This window comes from Eptesicus fuscus, chromosome 1 (genome assembly GCF_027574615.1).
Source record: "Eptesicus fuscus isolate TK198812 chromosome 1, DD_ASM_mEF_20220401, whole genome shotgun sequence".
Classification (NCBI taxonomy): Eukaryota; Metazoa; Chordata; class Mammalia; order Chiroptera; family Vespertilionidae; genus Eptesicus; species Eptesicus fuscus.
Genome location: NC_072473.1, coordinates 130,746,937 through 130,771,332, shown reverse-complemented (window position 1 = coordinate 130,771,332; position 24,396 = coordinate 130,746,937). Strand labels below are relative to the sequence as shown.

Below are 24,396 nucleotides of genomic sequence, written 5' to 3'. Positions count from 1 at the left end.
TTTGACAGAAAGATGAAGATGGACAGGGAGGTATCCAGTCCAAGGGTAAGGAGTCCAGGAGGGAGGGGGGCTTATACCAAGGACAGGCTGGGAGGGACAAATCTAAGGGGGAGCAGTTGGGCGGGGCAGTGAGGACTTTTGAGCTAAGGTGGGAGCAGGTCTGGAACGGACAAGAAGAGGCAGAGGATGGTGTGATGACTTGGGAGGAGCCTGAGATGGACCAGAAGGATTTGGGGATAGACCAGAAAGGAGCCTGACCAGCGATTTTCACCTGGTGTGCTACAAGAATTTTAAAACATGCAATACGTGACTATGTAGTTAGGGGACCAACCCCTTTTCCCTTAGATTGTCACATTTTTAGGAAGTGACAACAGAGGCAACACAATAGCTGTCCCGTGTGAATGAAGGTTATACCTTTTTTTTTTTTTTTTGGTCACATTGGCAAAAAATATATTTTTTGGTGTGCCGCAGAATTTTCGTGATTCGTTTATGTGTGCCACGAGATGACAAATGTTGAAAATCGCTGGCCTACACTGTAGGAAAAGCATGGGGGTGACTGGAAAGAGTGTGACGTGACATAGGAGGACTGAACTGGGGGGGGAGCATTGGCTCGGAGGAGTAAGGTTGGGCTTGGAGGAGTCAAGGAGGATTCGTTTGGCCAGGAAGGCTCCGAGATGGGAGGACTTGGTGGGCAGGGAGATACTGAAGGAGGGTCAGCCAGGTGCCTGGGCTGGAGGAGGGGACTTTCCCAGGGCATGCTGGGAAGACTTTGAACTGAAAGTGGGGTTTCTCTGGGATTCTGGCACCAAATCTCTTGGATGGAGGGGAAAGAACCTGGGATGGAAGGCAAGAGCCTCTGTGGACTGAAAGGCGTGATTGTTTGGGGGAGGGGTCTGGCACAGCCTGGACAGAGAGCTCTCAGGACCCCCGGATGGGATCTGGGTCTGAGGAGCTTGAGGGCTGGGGCTGCTCTCCTGGTGCAAGGGCATGTGTCGTGAGCAGCAAGGCAAGGGCTGCTGAGGGGTCCCCTTACTTGAGCTGGGGGTGCGGGGGTCCCCCGGCAGCAGCCGTGGCAGGTGGCGGCACATCCTGGCTAGGTTTCTGGGCCAGCTGTGGCTTGGTGGGACGCCCAGGCCCCGCTGGACCGCTGGGCCGAGGTTGCTGCGTGGTGGGTGGTCCAGTGCGGGGCATGGGACCCGCCTGGCTGGCCTGGCGGGTGGGGCCAGTAGGGCCTGGCGGCTTCTGGGGTGGGCCCTGGCGCTGCTGACCACCCGGTGGAGCCCCCGAGGGCTTTGGTGGAGCCTGACCAGAGACGGATGTCTGACGGGTAGCCTGTGGGGGGCCTGCCTGGCGCTGGGGAGATGGGGAGGCAGGCGGGCGGGCTACTGGAGGTGTCCCAGGTCCTCCTGCCACTGGCCGGGATTGGCGGCCTTGACCCTGGGTCAGTGGTGGGGCCTGGGACATAGGCTGCTGGGACGCTGATGTGGGACTTGGTAGGCGCTGGGGCAGGGGGCTGCCAGCTGGGGGTCCAAGGCCTGAAAGGTGCTGCTGGCCCTGTGGGGGCGGGCGCTGCTGCAACGGAGGTCCCTGGCGTTGGGGGCCTGGGCCCGGCTGTGGAGGGCCACCTGAGCGACAGAGAAAAAGAGTTCACATGTGAGAGCCAGCAAGTGAGAGGTAGGGGGGCTGCTGGAGAGGGTGTCGGTCCCTCACTTACCCTGCGGCGGGGGTCGTTGCTGAGCCGGGGGCCCCGAGGGCTGCTGGGAGGTCTGGCGGCCCAAGGGCAGGGCCCCTGGGGACAGAGTCTGCGGTAGAGGAGTGGAACAGGAGAGGTTAAAAATAGCCACCAGCCAGTGGAGCATCAGCCAATCAGAAGAACAGGGGATCCCTGTGTGCTGGGTGTTGCCCTGTTTGTGGCTGAGCTGAGGGGGACGTCAGGTTGTTGGGTGGGGACCCCCAGGGGAGGGGTCGGGAAGCACTCAGGGAAGTCAGGGTAGCAGCTATTGATCAATTTTGAACGCCACTGCTAATTGTGATCACATGCGTAACGGTGATGCCCTTAGCCTGCTGCTGATTAGCTCTGGGACGCAGCAGGGGCAAGGGCTGGCCTGCCCACCGGTAGCTGACCTGGCTGTGGGAACCCCTGCCAGGGGAGACATCCCGCTGCCGGGGCAGGGCCTGGGCCATCTTATTGACCACGAGCTCTACGATGAGCTGCTTGTCTTCGTCCTGGTGGTCACCAATGAGCGGCATGGAGGAGCCCACCACCTGGGGGAGAAAACACCCAGTGAGGAGAGAGGAGGAAGTGCATGTGAGGGCTACAGTGACTAAGTGCTTTCAGTTGGCAGAGGGCACAGCGGCTGCCAAGGCAACCAGCTTCAGCCTGAGCGACACCGATTTATAGTGTGAGGAAGGCTTGTCTCCTACGAGGGAGGTACCCACAGCTTATGAGGTGCTGTCCTAGCACATGAGGGCCTCCAAGCCCAACCCCGTGCAGCACCCGGTTTTTGTGTGGGCCCTGAACTAAGGATGGGTTTTACATTTTTTTTAACGGTTGAAAAAAAAGCAAAAGACGATATCATAATGTGAAAATTATGCCAAAAAAAACCAAAGTTTTAGTGGAACACAGCCACACCCGAGCATATTTTTCCATTGATTTTAGAGAGAGTGGAAGAGAGAGGAAAAGACAGAGATAGCAATGTGAGAGAAACACATCGATTGGTTGCCTCCTGGCCAGGCTGGGGAGGAGCCTGCAACTGAGGTACGTGCCCTTGGGAATCGAACCCGGGACCCTTGGGTTTGGAGGCCGACACTATCCACTGAGCCAAACCAGCTAGGGCCACACATTTTTTTAAAAATATGTTGTCTATGGCTGCTTTTGCAGTTGAGTAGCTTCAACCTACTCAGCTGTAACTCATAGTTACTATATGGCCCACAAAGCCTAAAATGTGCATCGTCTGGCCCTTTCCAGAAAGCACTTGCCCATCCCTGCTTTATAGTGTGCTAAGTGCCCTGTCCTTTACAAGGAACTCTGTGGTTTATGTCCTACTTTGCAGTTCACAAAGCTCCTTGCCCTTGACACATACGGGATATATAGTGTTTTTAGAATTCAGGAAGTGCTTTGCAAATGGCACCAATGTTTACAAACTGCATTATCATGTATGAAGTGCTGCTGTTTACCAAGCACTTCAACTTTTCAAGGCATTTTACAGTTTATAAATTGCTTTACTGTTTACCAGGGGCACCACTGTTTACCAAGAACTTTAGAATTGTGAGAGTACTTTGTTTCAATCACAAGAACTTCCCAGTTTACAGAGCTCCTTTTTGATAGTTTTAAAAAGCACTTTCCTGTTCACCAAGCAAGTCCTAATTTATAAGGTACTTGATTGACAACAGAACGCTTTCAAGATCATTAAGTGCTTTGCCATTCACCAACGGGGCTCAATTCACAGAGCACTATAGTTTCACAAGTGTTCTGCTGGTCACTAAGGATGTCCAGGTTTACAAAGCAGTTGACAATTTACTATTTTGCCTTTTGCCAGGGTGTCCCAGTTCAAAGGGCACTTTACTAAACTTTTTGCCATTCACTGAGGACTTTCTGGGCCATGGAGTGCTTCGTAGTTTATGGATTGGTGCTCCCCTGCGCCTGCTCCTCCCTCTGTGCCCCCACCAATCCCTGGGTGCTCCCACCTCAATGATGTGATCCCTTCCGTCCTTGCCATGCAGCGCTTCCACTGCGCAGATGTCCAGTCCCCCAAAAATCTCTGAGCATGTATCCACCCACAGCTTGTACCTGGCAACACGTGGGGTGAGAGAGCCTGTCAGTACCTTTGCTGGAGCAGCCGCAGTCCCACCCTCCCTCCCCCTCCCCGCTGAGTTCAGGCCACCCACCTGTCGGACATGGCAATCTGCTCGAGCATGGCAGAGCCCGTGTTGGTCTTCCAGTTTCCTGACACTGATGTCCTCCTGGGAGACAGGAGAGAGGAGAGAGGCTCAGGGGCGCCTGAACTGCACAGGGCAGAGCAGGGGACCTAGGCCTCTCTTTCTCCACTCACATGTAGGCCTTGTAGTTCTGCCCAATCTTCTGGACGCGCACATCGTATTTGGCGTCAATGAAGGGCTCAGCAGTGGCATACGTCTTGGTCAGTGCTACGACGCTGGCGATGTCCTGGAAGTCATGCTGGTTTTCCACCTTGACCTGTGGGCGGGCTGGGGATCAGGGCCTTGGCAGGATGGGGCAGCAGTGGGGGTGCCTCAGGGCGGGGGGGTGTGTGCCCACAAGTGGCACAGGTGAGCTGAGTACACAAAAAATTCGGTGGACATACCTACCAAGGCACTTGGTGCATGCATAATTCTGGGCCTCCTGGCTTTTACAGGTATGCACAGACATGAAGTTGGGTGTATATCACTCTCTGACCATACTAAAAATGATTGAATTGTCACCTTATATGGGCGCGTTGTATGGTATGTGAATTATATCTCATTAAAGCTGTAGCAAAATTGTGTATATATACAGTATATCTATACAGACACAAAATCAGTGGTACATACAATAAATGAACAGGAGCACGGACACACTCCAACATAAAAATCACAAGTCTGCTTTCTACATACACAGAGACAAAAGCAGAGGGATGGAAAGCATACAGGACCCCAATACCCTTGAACATAAAATATTACACAGTGTGTGTTTAACACAGGGGCATGCATATACACAGATATACTAACAAAATAGCAGGACACATAAACTGGCTGAGTGCATGACAGAAAACTGGGCCAACAAAATCTACAAATGGGAGGGAAAAGATACAAATCGGTAAACATCCCAGGACACACAATTATACAAAATTAGCGGTGTGCACTGAATACCCAATGTACACCTACACACATTTAGGAACACACAGGGACACATCCAACCCGGGGACTCACCTTGCCCATCCCGGAGTGTGCATGCCCCATCTTCACAACCACAGGGTATGTTGTGCTGCTGAGCTGGTAGGGTGGAAAGGCAGAGCATGGTCAGGGCAGGAGGGCTGATTGCCAAGGGTGGGGGTGGTGTTGAGGGGAGCCCATCCAGCAGGAGCCACATATTAGGAGCCATTTCCCCGAAGAGGCAGGCCAGAGATAAGCAGACGGCAGCTGGGGATCACACCGCATCCCTGAGCTCAGAATCCAACCCAGAGCCCTTACTGCCTGTCCCTCCCTCCACCCACCCAGACTTCCCGCCTCTGCTTTCCCAGGCAGATGCATGGGATAAGGGGGGGTGGGGGTGGGCTTTCCTGGAAAAGGGAAAGTTTATTTATACAGTAACTGGATGATAGAGAAGTGACTGTGTGCATGGGGGTGTGGTGGTGAGCATGTAGCAACTGGACCCCTCAGCCAGGCCTTGTATGTAAGCCTTGTCCACACACATACACAACCTACACACACACACAAACCCTCCAAGCTCAGATCTACACAACCAAACCCAGAGATGCCCATGCACATTGAGACCCACAAGATGGAGGGACCTGCAACCAACACAAGCTCTGGAGCACATTCGCCCTCCAACTGCGTAGATGCCCACAGTCATTCAGCCAGCCTGGTGCTCACGTGTGGGGCAGGGACCAGAGCTTCTGCCAGCCTTCTTGCCCGGCCGCACACAACACTTTCGGGTGCAGGCACACACACAGCCCCCTCCCATCACCCACAATATAGAGGGGCACACACATCGTGAGAGATTACCCATGTAATACAAAGACAACCCTCAGGGCACAACCATAGAATCCAGAGATACACAGAGCTCTGAGAGGCACACACAACAGAACTGGGCATGTAGTCAACACTCACAGACACACATACAACACCCCTAGGCATACTGACAACCAACAGAAGGACCCACACCACACACAAAGAAAGGTACACACACTTCTAGGTATTCACACAATCGCTGAAACCCACACCACACTCCTGGGCACACTAAAAGTATATCTAGGGACACAACATACCGTGTCATATGTAAAAAAAGAGAGGCATACACACAACCAGAGACACCACAACCCTCCTAAGCATACAGACAACACTCCTGGGCATGTGCACGCACACACACACACTCACATGCTCACACATTCAGGTGCAGGCATACATCAAGTCTCCCAGATCCTGGGCAGGATCCAGGGACCAGGTTGGGCAACCCCAGCCCCATCATAGTAGGATGCACACAGGGCCACGCCCTCCATCTGCTGTGCAGACAGCTGCCCCACAGGGTAGAGAGATGGCATTCCGGGAGGGGTGGCTGGGGCGGCAGTGGTTCTCAGTTCCCGACAGGCACAGGAAGCCCGCAAGCTCTGGGTGACCGATTGACCTTCAGGCGTTGCCCCCCCCCCCCCCCTGCACTCCCACCTTCCTCATTTCCCAAATGCTTGGCGTCATTATGGGGCACGGAGAGGCACCCTGTTGGGATGGGCTTGCGGGGATCCTCTAGGTAGTGTTGCAGGGAAACACTGCAGAGGCGGTTGGTGACCTAACAACAGGCACACTCACCACTCACACAGGGGAGGAGAGACGTTCACCATTACGTCTGTGCAATCTAGACCCGTCTTCCAGAGGCAGACACACAACTCCCAGAAGCAGCACAAAACACACAGGGCTACACAAAACCCTCAGGCCCATACATACACCATATACATGCCACCTAAAGGCTCATGGGCAACTCTCCTGGGCAGAGACACAGCAGAGAGCTGTGTACAAGCGCGCGCATGTGCGCGCGCGCACACCCCCACCCCCACCCCCACCCCAGATTTTCTAGGCTCCTCTTTTTATAAACCCTCCTATTTCCTCTGGGCCTGGGACTGAACACAACACTGTGGACACGTGTAAGTGTGCTTGCACATGTGTGTGCAAGGAGTGTGGGGTCCTCTGGAGAGCCCTAGCTTTGAATCTTAGCATTTCCTCCTCTTCTTCTTTTTTTAAAATATATTTTTATTGATTTCAGAGAGGAAAGGAGAGAGAGAGAGAGAGAAACATCAATGAGGAGAGGGAATCATTGATCGGCTGCCTCCTGCACGCCCCCCACTGGGGATCGAGCCCGAAAACCGGGCATGTGCCCTTGACTGGAATCGAACCCGGGATCCTTCAGTCCGCAGGCTGACACTCTATCCACTGAGCCAAACCAGCTAGGGCACGTTTCCTCTTCTTAAAACCATGTGGGACCCCTGGCAGGTCACTTAACTCTCTTTGGGCCTCAGTTTCCTGATCTGTAAAAAGGGCCCACGCAGGCCCAGGCCCTTGGTGTTCTGTGGAGATTGCCAGGTGTCCGTTCTGCACACCCAGGTGAGCCCCACGGCCCCCACCCCCACCCAGCCCCTCAGATGGTCACACACCTGGACACCCCTTTTACGGAAGCCCACCAGTTTCAAAACCTGCGCAATAACCTGGTTCCACACAACCCCTCACACGTAGACAGTCGACAAAACTCTGTGCTGACTCAGGTTTCAGCGTTAGAGAGCTGGCGTCAGAACCAGAGTCAGCAAGGGGCTACAGCAAGACTTTCCCTTCCCTCACTTCTCCCTTTGGCTCCACCGCTGGCTTACTCAGCTCCCTGTCTCACTCACTCTCACTCCCCTCCTTTCACAATCAGCTTCTCCAAATTCCTGGTTTACGCGTCCTTCCCTCCCTCTCTCTCTCTCTCTCTCTCTCTCTCTCTTTCTCTCCCTCTTGTTTCCCCAACAGGCATTTCTTCACTCTCATTCCTGGGCAGCTCACTCAATCCTTTGTGTGTCTCAGTTTCCTCATCTGCATAATGAGAATATGAACAGTCTCTAACTCACAGGGATGTTGTGAGTTATGTCGGGAAAAATGCTTAGTACAATATCTGGCACACAGGAAGTCTGCATCCTCCAAAAGTGTCGGGTACTATTATTATTATTGGCTTATCATCTCTTGGTTAGCCAACACTAACCAGAAGGCAATCTGGACTGACTGAGTGATAAAGTACTTACACAAAGATTTTAGAACAGTGCTTGATACCCATTAAGGACTCTTAAAGTGTTGGTGGTAGCTTTTGTTGGGTGATGGTGTTGCGGTTGATTGGGCTAATCTCCCTGAGTTAATCCAGCTCAATTAGCAAGAGGGTAATGGAGACTGAATAAAAGAATTTCCACGAAGACTTCCGGGCACAGTATACAGTAAATGCTCAGCAAGTGACTGCTATCATGACTACCATCATTATTATTGGTCTGTCCTTCCTGGACGACGAAGGCTGTTAATCAACCTTCCCAGGATCCTAGGAAGATGGAGATAACATCTGGAATTTGGCAGGCAGGGGTTGTCTCACCCCACCACCTACCAGAGGCATGGTCAGGGAGGGGTTGATGGGGAAGGGGCAGGGCAGGATGGAAGAGTATCAGTTTTCTCCTGACTCACTCACTGACTTCTTTCACCGCCATTCAACTCCCCCCCACCCCAGGGCTCATTAATTACCCATCACCTTCCCGCTAGCTAAGCCTGGATTGAGATCCTGGGGCCAGCTGGCCTAAATCCAATCCCAGCCATACCCTGTGATCCTGTGAAAGTCCTTCAGTTCCTCTAGTCCTCATTTTTCCTCATCTGTAAAATGGGAATAATACTGGTACCCATCTCAGAGGCTTATTATGAGCTTTTAAAAGTTGAATTATAGCCCTGGCTGGTTTGGCTCAGTGGATAGAGCGTTGGCCTGTGGATTGAAGGGTCCTGGGTTCGATTCCGGCAAAGGGCACATGCCTGGGTTGCAGGCTCAATCCCCAATGGGGGACATGCTGGAGGCAGCCAATCAATGATTTTCTCTCATTGATGTTTCTCTCTCTCTCCCTCTCCCTTCCTCTCTGAAATCAATAAAAGAACTATATTTTTAAAAAGTTGAATTATAGTTGACATATAATATTATATTAGTTTCAGATGTACACTATAGTGGCTCAATAATTTTATACATTATGAAATAATCATGGAAATTCTAGTTAGCATCTGTCACCATACAAAGTTATTATAATACTACTGACTATATTCCCCTGTGCTGTACATTGCATTCCCATGGTTTACTTATTTTATAACTGGAAGTCTGTACTTCTTAATCCTCTTCATCTATTTCACCCACCCCATGCCCCCTCTGGCAACCACCAGTTTGTTCTCTGTATCTATGAGTATACATTGATAATCTGGCCACTCAGTGTGTGTGTGTGTGTGTGTGTGTGTGTGTGTGTGTGTGTGTGTGTGTATTAGAGGCCCGGTGCATGAATTTGTGCATGGGTGGGGTCCGGCCAGCCTGGCCAGGGGGAGGGGACATGGGCAGTTGGCCGGCCTGCCTGCTGCTTGAACTCTTGGTCTAGGGGACAATTTGCATATTAGCCTTTTATTATATAGGATATACATTGAGTGGCCAGATTATTAGGCGTTCAGAGATCATAATACCCTAGCCACTTAGTGTATTTCTATTTTATTTTGTGTGGGGTTTTTTGGTTGGTGTTTTAGATTCCACATATAAATGAAATCATAAGGTATTTCTGTTTCTCTGGCTTCTTTCTTTTTAAAAAAAATATATTTTATTGATTTTTCACAGAGAGGAAGGGAGAGGGATAGAGAGCTAGAAACATCGATGAGAGAGAAACATCAACCAGCTGCCTCCTGCACACCCCCTACCGGGGATGTGCCCACAACCAATGTACATGCCCTTGACCGGAATCAAACCCGGGACCTTTCAGTCCGCAGACCTACGCTCTATCCACTGAGCCAAACCGGTTTCGGCTCTCTGGCTTATTTCACTTAGCATAATACCCTCTAGGTCCATGCATGCTGTGGCAAAAATTGTGAGCTTTAAGGGAGATAAATCATGTGGAGTGCCTGGTACACAGTTGGTGCTATATAAATGCTATTTGCCTGTGTTTTTTTGAGCAGGTTTAAGATCCAGGCTCTGGCTCCAGGCCACCTGAGTTCAAATGCCAGTTCTGCCACTTACTGTGATCTTGAATAAGTCACTTAATCTTTCTGTGCCTCAGTTACTCCACACTGTATTCCTCCTCCACTCACCTGCCTCATCTCCTTCCACTGCTTCTACTTGTCTCCTCTCTGCCTCCCCCACTCCTCACCAGTTTGCTGGATCTACCAGAGACGAATTTTTGCGTGTGCTTGGTATACAGTCTCTGCACAAGACATGTTTATTGACGAAAATGAACTAATTCGGGCTTCAGCCATGGCGAGTTTGCGACCCGTGGGTGAATGGGTAGACTGTGGAGAATTGCATTGGGGAATCCTGACTCTGAAGCGCTCCGTTGAGGCCTCCGGTTAGGATTGGGATGGAGATGGGGGAGGGGGGTGACAAGGGCGAGGCCTAGCGGGAGGGAGAGGAGGAGGGTGAAGCGCCTTTTCGGCAGCCCTCGGCCCGCCCCTTGGCCACCACTGACGGTGGGCGGATGAGTAATGCATCCAGGAAGCTTGGAGGCCTGTGGTTTCCGCAAGACTGCCACAGCCACCCCCGCCCCCGCCCCTTGCGTGGACATTTATCCTCCGCTGCTCAGGCCCTGCCGCCATCGCCGCAGACCAGACCCAGCGTCTAGAGAGGCTCCATCAGAGGTAGGTAGGGGACTGGGCGGCCGCAAGGCCTGGGCCTGGGCAGCGCTTTCCTGCCGCTGAACACCTCGCTGCTCAGCCCGGCAGGCACCCAGGCACCCAGGCACCGGGACCCTGGACTGGTCAAGGGGGAGAGGGTGGGTGTGGGGGGCTGGAACTGCTCCAAACTCCCGATATCCATCCTAAATCCGCCAAGCTCATGAGCCCCTTATATCACAGATGCCTCGCAAGCGGCCAACTCCCTTAAATTCCCTCATTGTCCCCCAAGGCTCCCACCCCCAAACTTCTGAACCTCCCCAAATTCCCCCAATACCCCAGACTCCTAAGTCCTCAACTCCCTAAACCTCAAAACTTCCTCTGCTCCCAAATCCCCCGACACTCCCACCCTCTTAAACCCCCCCCCCACCAGAACTCTGCAAATCCTTAAGCCCCCAACCTCCTCCAAATTCCTCAGCTTCCCTCAACTCCCAGGCCTCCTCGGCCTCCTCTATCTCCCAATATGCACAACTCCAAACTCCCAAATTCCTATAGTTCCCCAAACTCCAAATTCCTCACCCCAACTCCTCCACTTTCCGACTTCCCTACCCCCCCGCCCCCCGCCCAAATCTTCAAACTCCACCGGTCTCCTTTTCTCCCAAACACCACAACCCCATAATCTCTGCCACTTATCCTGTCCCCTAAATCGCTCAGACTCCACAACTCTGAAACTCTTCCAATTCCCCGAAAATCCTCTGGGGGTCTCAAATACCCATCCCCTTAAAACCCCCAAACTCCCCAACCCATCTAGCCCCAGTGTGGCAGACTAATGCCCGTCCATGCTGCTGGGGGAAGGGCAGGATGGGGTGAAAGGCCTGTTCAGGTCTCCAGATCGGATCTGCTGGGCGGGAGGCCCCCTGACCCCTCCTCTCCACCCCTCCAGAATCCATCATGGCCACCTTCGAATCCCTGGCCTCCGGCATCCTGTTGTTGCTGTGTCTGACAGCCCCTAGCAGGGCCTGTACCTGTGTCCCATCCCACCCACAGATGGCCTTCTGCAACTCTGACCTCGGTGAGTATACCCGACTCTGCTCACATACAGTGTTTTGGTTTCCCTCTCAGCCCAGTGGGGTTCAGGATGGTGCTCACCTCTAGAACAATTCCACTCAGCCCTGCCCTGACTCTGCTTTGGACACATGGCATCCTCACTCAATTCCTTGATTACTCCAGGCCCAGTCCCTCCTCGGGGCCTTTGCACTGGCTGTTCCCTCTGCCAGGTACACCCTTCCCCCCAGGTATCCATATGGGTGACTGCCTCAAATGTTTCTCAAAATTTTAACCCCTGTCCCCTAGTACTCCTGATCCCCCTTACCCAGTTCTGAAGTTGCCCATCATACGTAATACCTCCACCACTCCACAAATCTATTTTGCTTGTGTTTAGTCTGTCTCTTCCTGGCTAGCATGTGAGCTCCACAAGGGAAGGGATTTCTATGTTTTGTTCACTGTTGTGTCCCTAACATCCAGAACAGTGCCTGACACCCAGCAGGTGCTCCAAAATATTCATGGAGTGAATGAGCACATGGTGAATATATGAAAAAGGCTTAAAGCAGAGCCTGGCAAAAAGTAGGCACTCACTATATGGACAAATCAGCTAACAAATGTGTAAATTTCTTAGTGGGTTGTCTGGCATCCAGCAACCTCTATTTAAGTATGTGCTTTGCTAGTATGACTATTGTAATTGTTTTATTTTTATTAGCTCACGCAGTCCATTTGACTTTTTTTCCCCCCCTCTTCTCCCTGCAGTCATCAAGGCCAAGTTCATAGGGACAGCAGAAGTCAACCATACAACTTTATATCAGCGTTATGAGATTAAGATGACCAAGGTATTCCTCCTGCCCCTTCCTCAGGAGTTCCTAACATCTTCCTCCCAGTAAAAATAAAAAAGCTTCTGGCCATGGTTGGCGAGAAAGTTAGCTGTGATCTCAGGATGCCATGTGTGTGGAGTGGGAGGATCAAGTCAGTAAAAGAGTCCTCCTCATCCATCCACAGATGTTCAAAGGGTTCAACGCCTTGGGCGATGTCCCTGACGTCCAGTTCGTCCACACCCCAGCCATGGAGAGCGTCTGCGGATACTTCCACCAGTCTCAGAACCGCAGCGAGGAGTTTCTCATCGCTGGTGAGGCTCTGCCCCCTGGTCCTGGGCCTTGGCACCCTGAAGGGGCCGGGCTCTGAAGGAAGGGTCCCAGTTGGAATAAGGACCACCCCAATTTCGGCCTCTCAGAAGGCCCCCAGCCGGGTCTGTGCTCCAGGGACGCCAAACAGACGTCACCTGCCCGAGCCCAGCCCATCAGGAGCTGCCTGTTGTTCCCTCCTCCCCCAGGACACCTGTGGAACGGGCACCTGCACATCACCACCTGCAGTTACGTGGTCCCCTGGAACAGTCTGAGCTCCGCTCAGCGACGGGGCTTCACCAAGCTCTACAGTGCTGGTTGTGAGGAATGCACAGTAAGTGCCTGCCTCCTGGAGAGGTCTTCTTGAGCTCTTTCCTAAACTCATGGCTTGTTCCCTGCTCGGTCAGGCTATTACTTTTCCCTATGGCTGCTCCCCAAACCCCCTTGTGCTGTCTCTGATTTTTCCTGCTCTTCTCCCAAACCTGAGACTGGCATTCCGGTGATTCCTTTGCCCCGTGTGCCTAATACCTGGGGATTCACTGTTGTGGCTGCTTCCTGTTCCTCTAACGTTCCCTTGTGACTATTCTGTAGTCCTGATGTTTGTTCTGACCTCCCCCCTTCCCCCTCCCCGGGATTGTTTCTTGGTTTCCTAGAATGTTCTCCAAGAACCCTAAGTGCTGTTCCGCAACTCACTGACTCTTCCCCAGCCACATATGATTGTTGCTCTCCAGCTGTGACAGTTACACACACGAGGGCAAGTTACATTGCCCATTTGACTATTCCAGGACTGTTCCCTGATGTCTCTGAATGTCCTATGATTCAGTGACTGTATCTGAGAGTCCCACAGCTCCTTCCTATGCTTAAGTTCTTCACTTTCCAGCTGTTCCCTGGTACTGACAATTGTCCCCTATCCTATGGAACAGTTCTCAGGAGACCCATCTGACTGATCCCTGCAACTGCCCCCAATCACGAAGAAACTGATCCTTTCTCTGGATTACTGTCACCTCACCAAGTCCAATGACTGTTCCCCCAATGGGAGGAACTGTTCTTGAGTCTGTATCCAGGTGGAGTGACATGAGCAGCTCAATGTTGAATGCTTAGGAGAAGAAAGTTCTGCTCTGTAGGGGAGGAGAAGTCCTCAGAGATGTGCCCCCCTCCCCTCTTCCAGGTATTTCCCTGCTCATCCATTCCCTGCAAACTGCAGAGTAATAATCACTGTTTGTGGACGGACCAGCTGCTTACTGGCTCTGACAAGGGCTTCCAGAGCCGCCACCTTGCCTGCCTGCCACAGAAGCCAGGGATGTGCAACTGGCAGTCCCTGCGGCCCCGGAGCGCCTGAATCCTGCCCCCAGCAGAAGCTGAAACCTGCACAGTATTCACCCCCTTTCCCACTTCTGTCTTGCTCTCTTCAAGACAGTGAAATAAAGTCCTACCACTCAGCAGGCAGTGTCGCTGTGTAGTGTCTGGGAACAAACCCATGTCACGGATGACCTGGTGGGAGCACCCTGGGACCAATGCTGAGGGGACGAGGGCTGCAAAACGTTGGCTTTTAAATGTTACATAAAATTTGAGGGATTGCTAATAATTCTCTACATTGGCATGAGCATTGGTGATCTGCAGTGTAATTTAACCCGCATCATCAACCACAGCTTACTGGATAATCTCTTTAGTCAATATTTTAGAGCATTTTACTAGGCTAATTTATAAATCCTATTTGCACAGGGCTCTCTAGTTCACAAATTCCCCACTGCTGACAAATCACTACCTCTGGCAAATTCCCCTGTTCACAAATCCCTCCAGTCAACAACCTAGTTGACAAATGCCCTATCAATTGGCTAATAGCTCTCCTCCTCACCTCAGGCATTGTCCTGATGTCACCCTGGGAGGATGTCATGCCCCATCCAAACCTGTGGGTGTTACTGTCCCAACCATTAGGTTTTGTACTGTGAGTCTGACTGAAGTAAAAGGGTAAAGCCCCAGGGATCCTAGACTCCCACCCCCCACATAACCCAGCCAGGGACTCTGGGAGAAGGGGCAGCTTTCCCCCCAACCACCCGCCACCCATGGCCCGTGGGAGATTCCTTGGAAAGTGGTTGTTTGGGGAATAGGAAAGATGAACAGAATGTATGATCTGGAAATCCCCTTCTCCCCCTTCTCCTACCTCTCCTTCCCTCACTTCTCTGACCAACTTTGACAACAGTGAAGTACAGGTAAGGGTTCAAAATCAGAACGAACAAAGTACTTCAGCCCACACCTTCTTCACAAACTGCTCCTGCCAATAAGAACCCAGGTATCCTCCAAGGTATTCTGGATCTCCAAGCATGGCCCCCGGATCCTCTGTGGCCCTATCCTTTTGTATTCCTGGAGGTTCCCCCAGGGCCCAAGGTATGTCCCAGATCGGGATTGGTGGATTTGGAGAACCCAGTCATATCTCCTTACGCCAGGGGACATCCTTGCAGTAACAATTTCTGTGTCAACATGTACACCTTGGTTATGCCCTGGGGGGAATCTGAACTCTGGCTACCAAAAGGGGTGAATGGGAGCCTTCACTGATGAGTACAACTGTAAGGGAAGAGCCTGGTTTGGCCCTTGTGGCTGTGACATTATTGTCTCAGCTGCCTGCAAGAGTTTGGCAGCTCCCGCTCTAGCCGGTGTGGCTCAGTTGGTGGGGCGTTGTCCATGCACTAAAGGGTTGCCAGTTCAATTCCTGATTCCTGTTTGATTCCACTCATAAAGCCCACCCATACATAGAGCCCCTATTGATTGACACATTCCTGCTGGAACAGCTCCCAATATATTCCCCCTTATGTTGAAACATCTCCCCCCCCCACCTCAAATTTCTATAAGAACAGCCCTTTCATTTTATGAAGAATGACTGACACCTGCGTCTCGCTAACCAGTCCTGGATTCCTCCTATGCCAGTATTGGTAAAATCTGAGGACCAAACCCAATTACATTGTACAGCCCCCACTAAATTTCCATATGCAAATGGATCTATATCTGAACTTTTAATTTTTCCTTCTTTAGTCTCTCAGTCTGTCCAGGCACGTGTCAGCATTATACTGTTTAAATTAGAAAAGCTTCCTACAATACATATTTGCTGGCAGAAGCATTCGACTTTTTGTAGGCTGGTACAACTAATCCCCTGCCCCCAGCTTCAGGGTTTTCCTGGCTTTCATTGTATGCTTATATTTCCATATGAACTTTACTATCAGTTTCCTGGCTCTGTACAATGAGGGAGTCTAGGTGCAAGGACATTCCAGTAGTAATGAGTACATCTAGCTGCCATATCTTGGCTTTGAAATACCATTATCCTAGGGCTGAGTCTGGGAAAGAACAAGATATGCCTGGAGGTGATGTCAGTGGAAAGGTGAGAGTAGGGGCCTATAAAAATCCTCTCCTCCACAAAGCAATGAGGATACTGGCAAAAAACATCAAAATTAAATTTTTCCAGAACTTTTTAAAATTGCCCAAAGTGAATAACAATGAAAAGAATGTCTGAATCTCATTAAGGACAGTAAGTTTTGTCCATATGAACTTTCCCTCCTCCCATCTCCCCACTTCCACAACAGCCTCGAACATCAAGAGCCTTGCAATCCTGATGTAAACCAGCAGTCTAGAAACCCCAGGAGGAGGCAGAACAGGGTTGGGGTCCCTTCAAAGTTCCATTCTCAGACAACTATATTTGAACTTTCACTTTCCTAGAAAACTCCACTCGCAGGACTTGTCTATCTGATCTGACTCAGAGTTTACTTGGTGTAAACAGCTTTGCCTGAAGCTGCTTTGTAGAAACAACCGGCAGCAACTGTTTAATATAGCAGGTGCTTGAGGCAGTGATTACAGTTATAACAAACAACAAGCTGACCAAAAAACCCAACAGAAAAGATGGGCAATGAGAGCTCCATAGGAGGCTTTGAAAAGCTCTTTCTGGCAATCTAGAAAGGCACATATATGCATAAGGCTGTGTGCATGCCCAGGATCTCTGGCTGACCTCAAGGCTCTGCACAACTAGTATGTAAACTTGGGATGGGGAACCTTTTTTTTCTGCCAAGAGTCATTTGGATATTTACACTGAGTGGCCAGATGATGATGATCTCTGAATGCATAATAATCTGGCCACTCAGCGTATATATAATAAAAGGCTAATATGCAAATTGTCCCCTCGACCAGGAGTTTGACCAGCAGGCAGGCCAGCCAACTGCCCATGTCCCCTCCCCCTGGCCAGGCTGGCCAGACTCCACCCATGCACAAATTCATGCACTGGGCCTCTAATATATATGTGTGTATATATATATATATATATATATATATATATATATATACACACACACACACACACACACACACACACACACACACACTGAATGGCCAAATTATTATGCGTTCAGAGAGCATAATAATCTGGCCAATCAGTATATATATATATTAGAGGCCCAGTGCATGAATTCGTGCATGGGTGGGGTCAGGCCAGCCTGGCCAGGGGGAGGGGACATGGGTGGTTGGCCGGCCTGCCTGCTGGTCGAACTCCTGGTCAAGGGGACAATTTGCATATTAGCCTTTTATTATATAGGACAGTGGTTGGCAAACCGTGGCTCACGAGCCACATGCGGCTCTTTGGCCCCTTGAGTGTGGCTCTTCCACAAAATACCACGTGGGCGCGCACGTACAGTGCGATTGAAACTTCGTGGCCCATGCGCAGAAGTCAGTTTTCGGCCTGGGCGAGTCTATTTTGAAGAAGTGGCATTAGAAGAAGTTTAAGTTTAAATATTTGGGCTCTCAAAAGAAATTTCAATCATTGTACTGTTGATATTTGGCTCTGTTGACTAATGAGTTTACCGACCACTGATATAGGATATACACTGAGTGGCCAGATTATTATGCGTTCAGAGATCATAATAATCTGGCCACTCAGTGTATAACACCATTAGCAGGCCATGTAAAATTATCAACTTAAAAATTAGCCTGCTATATTTGGCCAAACATTTAATTAACTCACCCTTAATGCCTTGGCAGGGCCAGACCAAAGGATTTCACGGCCCGTGGGCCAGACATTCCCCACTCCTGATGTAAGGGCTAAGGCAAGGTTGTAAATAGCCTGCCTGAGCATTGAAGGCATGCACCAACCTGCACACAGAGCCCATCAGCAAAAGCTTGGAGACTTACTGGTTCTAGGTTTTTAAAGAAATGCCTGTCCAATCATTAGCTGGCCACTAAATTAATGAAGCAGATATTTCAGTGGCTATATATTCCAAAGACTACACAATTTATAGAATTAGTTCAGAAACATCACTAAAAAAACAAAGAACAACAAAATCAAACCCTGGGGATGGAGAAGAATCTGATTTCCAGAGTGGTTACATTATATTATTTAAAAAGTTAAGTTTTCAACAAAAATTTATGAGACATGCAAATAAGCAATAAAATATGCCCTAAATACAGAAAAATAAAGAAGTCAGTAGACAATGTCCCTGAGGAAGCCCAGATGTTGGAATTAATTGACAGACTATAAATCAGCTATTTAGAATACTTTTAATGAGCTAAAGAAAACCATGTCTAACGAACTAAACGAAAGTATAAGAATGGTGTTTTAATAAATAGAGATAGAAATAATAAATAATAGAATTCTGGAATTGAAAAATATAATAATAATGTCAATGAAAATAAGGAGCTCGACAATAGATTTGAGCTGCTAGAGGAAAGAATCAGTGAATTTAAAATAGGGCAACTGAGCCCTAGTCGATTTGGCTCAGTGGATAGAGTGTCGGCCTGCGGACTGAAGGGTCCCAGGTTCAATTCCAGTCAAGGGCACATGCCTGGGTTGTGGGCTTGATCCCCAGTGGGGGGGCGTGCAGGAGGCAGCTGATCAATGATTCTCTCTCATCATTGATGTTTCTATCTCTCTCTCCCTCTTCCTTCCTCTCTGAAATCAATAAAAATATATTTAACAAAAAAGAATCTTGGAAGGAATAATGGCTAAAAACCTCCCAAATTTTATTAAAAAATTAATCTATAAATCCAAGAAATGCACTGAACTTCAAGTAAGATAAACTCATAGAGATCTACCTCTAAATGCATCATAAACAAATTATGATTATTTTTTTTAATTATGATTATTGATACCATAATTCTCAACAAAATCCTAACAAACTGAATCCTACAACATGTAAAAAGATTGTATATCAGATCAGGTGGGATTTGGCCCAGGAATGCTCAACTTACAGTTAATATATGACATATGCACTGTTCTAATTGCTTTCACTCATTGAATAATTTAATTACCATACTAACTCTATGATTCAGAAACTATTATTACCCACATTTTGCAGATGGGTAAACTGAGGCACAAAGCATTTAAATGATGTTTCCTATGTTAGGAAGCTAATTAGTTGTGTAGCTAGGTTTCCAATACAGAAATTCTGGCTGTAGAGCCCACACTCTTAGTCACAGTCACCTATACTATCTCTCAAAGAATGTGAAATTATCATAATGATAAATTGGGTTTGCTTAGAACTAATGATTTGATCTTCATCTGTAAGTAAATTTAATTTACAACACTGTGAATTTATATCAGTGACCATAATTTGTAATACTGGTAAGAATGTTTAATAGTACCTGTCAAATAAATAAAATGAGCTTCTACAAAAAAATGTTTAATAGTAGTACCAATATTATTTAAACAAGTTGGCAATCTTGGGTCAATATTGATATTTAATTGTAATTTAATTCAGAAAACTAGTAATTATTATTTACATAAGTAAAAATAATTTGTAACATTTTTAAATTTTTAAAAATATATTTTTATTGATTCAGAGAGGAAGGGAGAGGGACAGAGAGCTATAAACATCAATGATGAGAATCATTGATTGGCTGCCTCATGCACACCAGGCATATGCCCTGACTGGGAATCGAACCATGACCTCCTGGTTCATAGGTCGACATTCAATCATTGAGCCACACCAGCCGGGCAACATTACATTTTTAAAAATTAGTTTTAAAGTTTGACAGCGTTCATAATGGTGATTCAATTTCTATTTGTAACTAAAATTTGATTCATAATTATGGTACTCATAATTTATATTAGTAATCATAACTTTAATATTAGTAATTATTTATAATAACAATTGGGATTTAACCATATTAATAATTATTTCTATTAGTAACTAAACTATAATTCAAAACACACTTACTCATAACTTATATTAGTAATCTTAATTTGTAACATTGCCAATAATTTGTAATAATATTTTACAATGTTTTACAAATAGTTTAATATATTTTAGGAATTATAACTTACTTCACAACATAGGTACTAATCACTTGTATTGATAATCCAAATTTGTGACATTGGTAATAAATTGTAATGCTAGTTATAATATTTGATGTAGTAGTAATGATAATACAATTTCTACCATTAAGTATAATGTAATTCAAAACAGGAACTTATAATTAATATTAGAGCATAATTTGTAATATTGATCATTGTAATAATAGTTATAATCTTTGATGATACTAGTTATAATTATTCAATTTCTATTAGGAACTATAATTTAATTCATAACCTTGGTATTGATTTACATCAGTAACAATAATTTGCAGTATTGGTGATAATTTGTAATATTTAATGATTATATTTTATGATGATAGCAAAAACAATTCAATTGCTATTTGTAAACAATCTAATGTATAATATTGCTACTGATAATTTTTATTGCCAATCCTAATTTGAAATATTGGTAACATTTATATGAAGAGGAATATTTGATAATGTTAGAAACAATGACTTAATTTCTGTATGTAATATAATCTAATTCATTATATTAGTTCTCTCAGTTTATATTAGAAATCTATTTTTAAAAATATTTTTATTTTTTTTACAGAGAGAAAGGGAGAGGGATAGAGAGTTAGAAACATCGATGGGAGAGAAACATCGATCAGCTGCCTCCTGCACACCCACTACTGGGGATGTGCCCGCAACCAAGGTACATGCCCTTGACCAGAATCGAACCTGGGACCCTTGAGTCCACAGGCGGACGCTCCATCCACTGAGCAACCGGTTAGGGCTAGAAATCTATTTTTAATACTGGTGAGAATAGATACTATACGTAACAGGATCAATGATACAAATCACACTTGTAACCCCCTAAGTGAATTCACTGTATTAATAAACCCTTCCCAAAGCAAGTTCACTCTCCACAGCACATGCCACCCAGTAATACTCTCTGATAGTGTACCATTGGTACACATCCATTGGCAACTATTGTAGTAGGCATGATGCTTTCCTCTCTTGCCCACTCTACTTCCCCCAGACTCACCATCTCTTTGTGATTGGGGTAGAAGGTCTGATCGATTAGAGGGAATTCCTCTGTCCCCAGTTTCTTGTGCAGTCGAACCATCTGGGCAAACTAGGAGAGCCAAGAAAGACAAGTCAGCAAGTCCTTCGCCTGGAGGGAATCTCCATGTTGGAGGTTCCAAGTTTCCAAACTCCCTCAGTTCCTCCAAATCACAGTGATTTTGAGCTCCCGCATGCATGCATGAGATAGTCCCTCTGCCAATAACACCCTTCTTGTCACTTACCACCCAGGGCTTGTCACAGAAGTTGTAGACAGAGTGCAAAGAGTTAACACTGGGGATTCCAGCATACTGCAGCCCAATGACCAAACTGCGGTGGTCTCCATTCCTTGCCATGCTGAAGGCATGCTGACGAATCAGCACAAAGTCCGGCTTCAGAGACCTGAGGTGCAGGGGTAGGAGTGTTGAGGATCCCCCGGAAGTTTCCCACCAACCTTACAATAAAGAGCAAGTTTCCATATTTCCACAGCTCCTAACAATTGTGAAGTGGTTTCTCACCTCAGCACATATGCACAAGCTGTTCTTCCCCAGCAAGCACCCTTTCCTCATCTGGTGACCCCTTTAAGCCTTTCCTACCTGCTCCTCTCCTCACCAGGTCAGCTTCCAGCTTACCTACTCAGCTCTGACAGCTCCCTGGTCACAGTGTCTCAGACCACTAGCTGTTCTCAAAGGATGCTGCCCAAAATAAATTCCAGCCTCAGGGGCTTTATACAGGTGTTCACTCTGCCTGAAACATTTTCTCCCTGGATACCTGCATGTAGCTCTCCTTCACCTCCTTCGGGTCTTCCTCGAATGTCTCTTAACCTAGTGGTCCACCTTATCCAAATTTCAGACTCCTCCACCAGCCAACAATCCCTTTGCTGCTATATACACTGAGTGGCCAGATTATGATGATCTCTGAACGCATAATAATCTGGCCACTCAGTGTATATCCTATATAATAAAAGGCTAATATGCAAATTGTCCCCTCGACCAGGAGTTCAACAAGCAGGCAGGCCGGCCAACCGCCCCTGGCCAGGCTGGCCGGACCCCACCCATGCACGAATTCATGCACTGGGTCTCTAACACACACACACACACACACACACACACACACACACACACACACACACACACACTGAGTGGCCAGATTATTATGCGTTCAGAGATCATAATAATCTGGCCACTCAGTGTATTTTTCTTAGCACTTGTACATTTTTAAAGTAAGTTGTTTATTGTGTGCATCCCTCAGTAGAATGTAAGCTTCATGAGGGCAGAGAGGTTTTGTGGGTTTTTTGGTCTTGGGGGAGTCTGTTTTGTTCACTGCCAGGTCCTCAGCATGTAGAACAGTGCCTGTGCACAAAGGGTGCTCAATAAATGTCTGTTCAATGTAAAATGCTGAAAGCAGCACCTGCTATACAATGGATGCTCAAGAAAGAAATTTTGAGTCAATAATTGAAAAGTTGGTTTGTGGTCTGCTGGAATCCTTGACGCTTCTTCAGAAGAGAAGCTATCGCCCACATTCTGTGCTTAAAGTGTTGTTTTTTTTAAATGGAAATATATTTGACAGATAGCATTGTGTAAATTTAAGGTGTACAACTGATGTGTTCATTTGATACATTTATATATTATAATGTGATTGTCATTGCAGTGTTAGTTAGCACATCTATCGTGCCACATAATTATACTTTCATTTTTGTGGTAGAATATTTGAGATCTAGTTTCTTAGAATGTTTGATGATTATGATACAACATTGTTGCCTATAATCACTTTACTGTTCATTAGATCTCCAAGACTTATCTACCACTTGCAAGTTTGTACCATTAAGCAACATCTCTCCTATTCTCCCAGCCCCCAGCCACTACTAATCACCATTTTACTGTTTTTATGAGTTTGGCTCTTTTAGATTTCACATGTAAGTGATATCATATGGTACTTGTCTTTCTCTCTCTCATTTATTTCACTTAATATAATGTCCTCAAGGTCCATATTCTAGTATGTGGTCATAAATGGCAGGATTTCCTTCTCTCTCATGGCTAAATAATATTCTGTGTGTGTGTGTGTGTGTGTGTGTGTGTGTGTGTGTGTGTGCGCGCGCACGCGCGCGCGCACGCACATGCGCACCTCACATCTTCTTCATCCATTTGTCCATCGATGGACACTTAAGTTGCGTCCATAGCTTGTCTATTGTAATGTGCCTACGTTCTTGGTCACAGGAGGATGGGTGAAGAGTGAAGAGTCTCCCTCAGATCTAAGGGAGTCCTTATACCTCTCCCATAACACCAAGGTACCCTTCTTATACTCACCTCATCACCTTCACCCCATTCCGAAGAACTTCCATGTCCACAGAGAACCCACCATTGGCGTGAGCCACAAGATTGAGATCAGAGAATTCAGCCTGGAAAGGAAAAAAATCAGTGATTCATTTATATCACACAAAAATGACCACTCAGTTTGCAATCTGGACAGTTGATCCCCAGGTCCGCCTGTCCCAACTAACCTGTTCTACTTTAATGTCAATTTCTCCATGGAGCTTTTTCCCTTTGAAGTATTTCGCCCTGTAGAGGAAAAGCAGAGCACACCCATCAATGCTCAAATCTCAGGAAGACAAAACCCAGGCCAGTCCTTTGACCCCTTTGCCCCTGCAGTGTCTCTAGAGAAACCATAAAGTGATTGTTATGATGGTTGAAATACTTTGAAAACTCAAACAGTGCTTTGTGAACAATAAAGAAACAATAAAGTATTCCTCATGGAGGTGTATACATGCAAAGAACACTGCAAAATTTTTAAAGAAGTCCTTAAACCCCAGAGAGCAGATATTTCTTAAAGTATGGTCTGCTTGTCACACTACCATCATAAATGTTTTTGGAAAGCTTCAAAAAATAAGGAGTGCTTTGTAAACTGTAACATACTTTGAAATTGCATGGAGTTTATAATGGCAGAGAACCTTAGAGAGTACAAATAGATGAAGTGTGCCTGGGTATGGCTCAGTGGCTGTGTCTGCTTATACAGCCTGAAGCGTCTCTCTGTTCTCTGGCCCTTTCCCAAGGAGGAGTGCATTCACCATGTGTGGCTGCGTGCCGTGAAGGACAGAACAGCCATGGGTGGGCACAGGTATCAGAAAAGGAGGAGCAGATTGAGGGGTGCAAGCTGGTGGTGGTTCCACAGAAGCTGGAGACTGCAACGGTGGGGTGGGGAAGAATTCAACTGAGGATGAGTGGAAACCACAGGAAGGAAGAGGGGTAGGAGCAGCAGTAGACACATCATGAACTGCTATGTCACTGTCCCTATGCCCATCCCCAGCTGGGCTAAGTTTCCAGTGGCCTCTTCCCCCAGGCCCAGGAT

General features: G+C 47.6%; 2 protein-coding genes across 4 annotated transcripts in view; one reads left to right on the top strand and one right to left on the bottom strand.

The window, feature by feature from the left end:
* Positions 1–24,396, bottom strand: part of SYN1 (synapsin I) — a 33,802-nt gene that overhangs the window by 1,362 nt on the left and 8,044 nt on the right. For both annotated transcript variants that reach the window (XM_008152989.3, XM_008152991.3), the window contains exons 2-12: positions 23,552–23,609; positions 23,358–23,449; positions 21,297–21,453; positions 21,035–21,124; positions 4,927–4,989; positions 4,053–4,195; positions 3,889–3,963; positions 3,688–3,790; positions 2,125–2,265; positions 1,715–1,802; positions 1,034–1,625 (exon numbers count right to left, since the gene is read on the bottom strand). In XM_008152989.3, coding sequence (XP_008151211.1) covers positions 1,034–1,625; positions 1,715–1,802; positions 2,125–2,265; positions 3,688–3,790; positions 3,889–3,963; positions 4,053–4,195; positions 4,927–4,989; positions 21,035–21,124; positions 21,297–21,453; positions 23,358–23,449; positions 23,552–23,609 — 1,602 coding nt within the window. The remainder of the gene's footprint in view (positions 1–1,033; positions 1,626–1,714; positions 1,803–2,124; positions 2,266–3,687; positions 3,791–3,888; positions 3,964–4,052; positions 4,196–4,926; positions 4,990–21,034; positions 21,125–21,296; positions 21,454–23,357; positions 23,450–23,551; positions 23,610–24,396) is intronic.
* On the top strand, positions 10,420–14,164 carry TIMP1 (TIMP metallopeptidase inhibitor 1). Of its 2 annotated transcripts, none has more exons than XM_054714251.1 (6): positions 10,420–10,582; positions 11,495–11,623; positions 12,355–12,434; positions 12,601–12,727; positions 12,932–13,056; positions 13,891–14,164. In XM_054714251.1, exons 1-6 carry the CDS (start codon positions 10,426–10,428, stop codon positions 14,059–14,061), a joined length of 789 nt encoding a protein of 262 aa, XP_054570226.1. In that variant the 5' UTR covers positions 10,420–10,425; the 3' UTR covers positions 14,062–14,164. The 2 variants fall into 2 exon arrangements, with proteins under 2 accessions (XP_054570226.1, XP_008151210.1); XM_008152988.3 differs by having other exon boundaries at positions 10,471–10,578.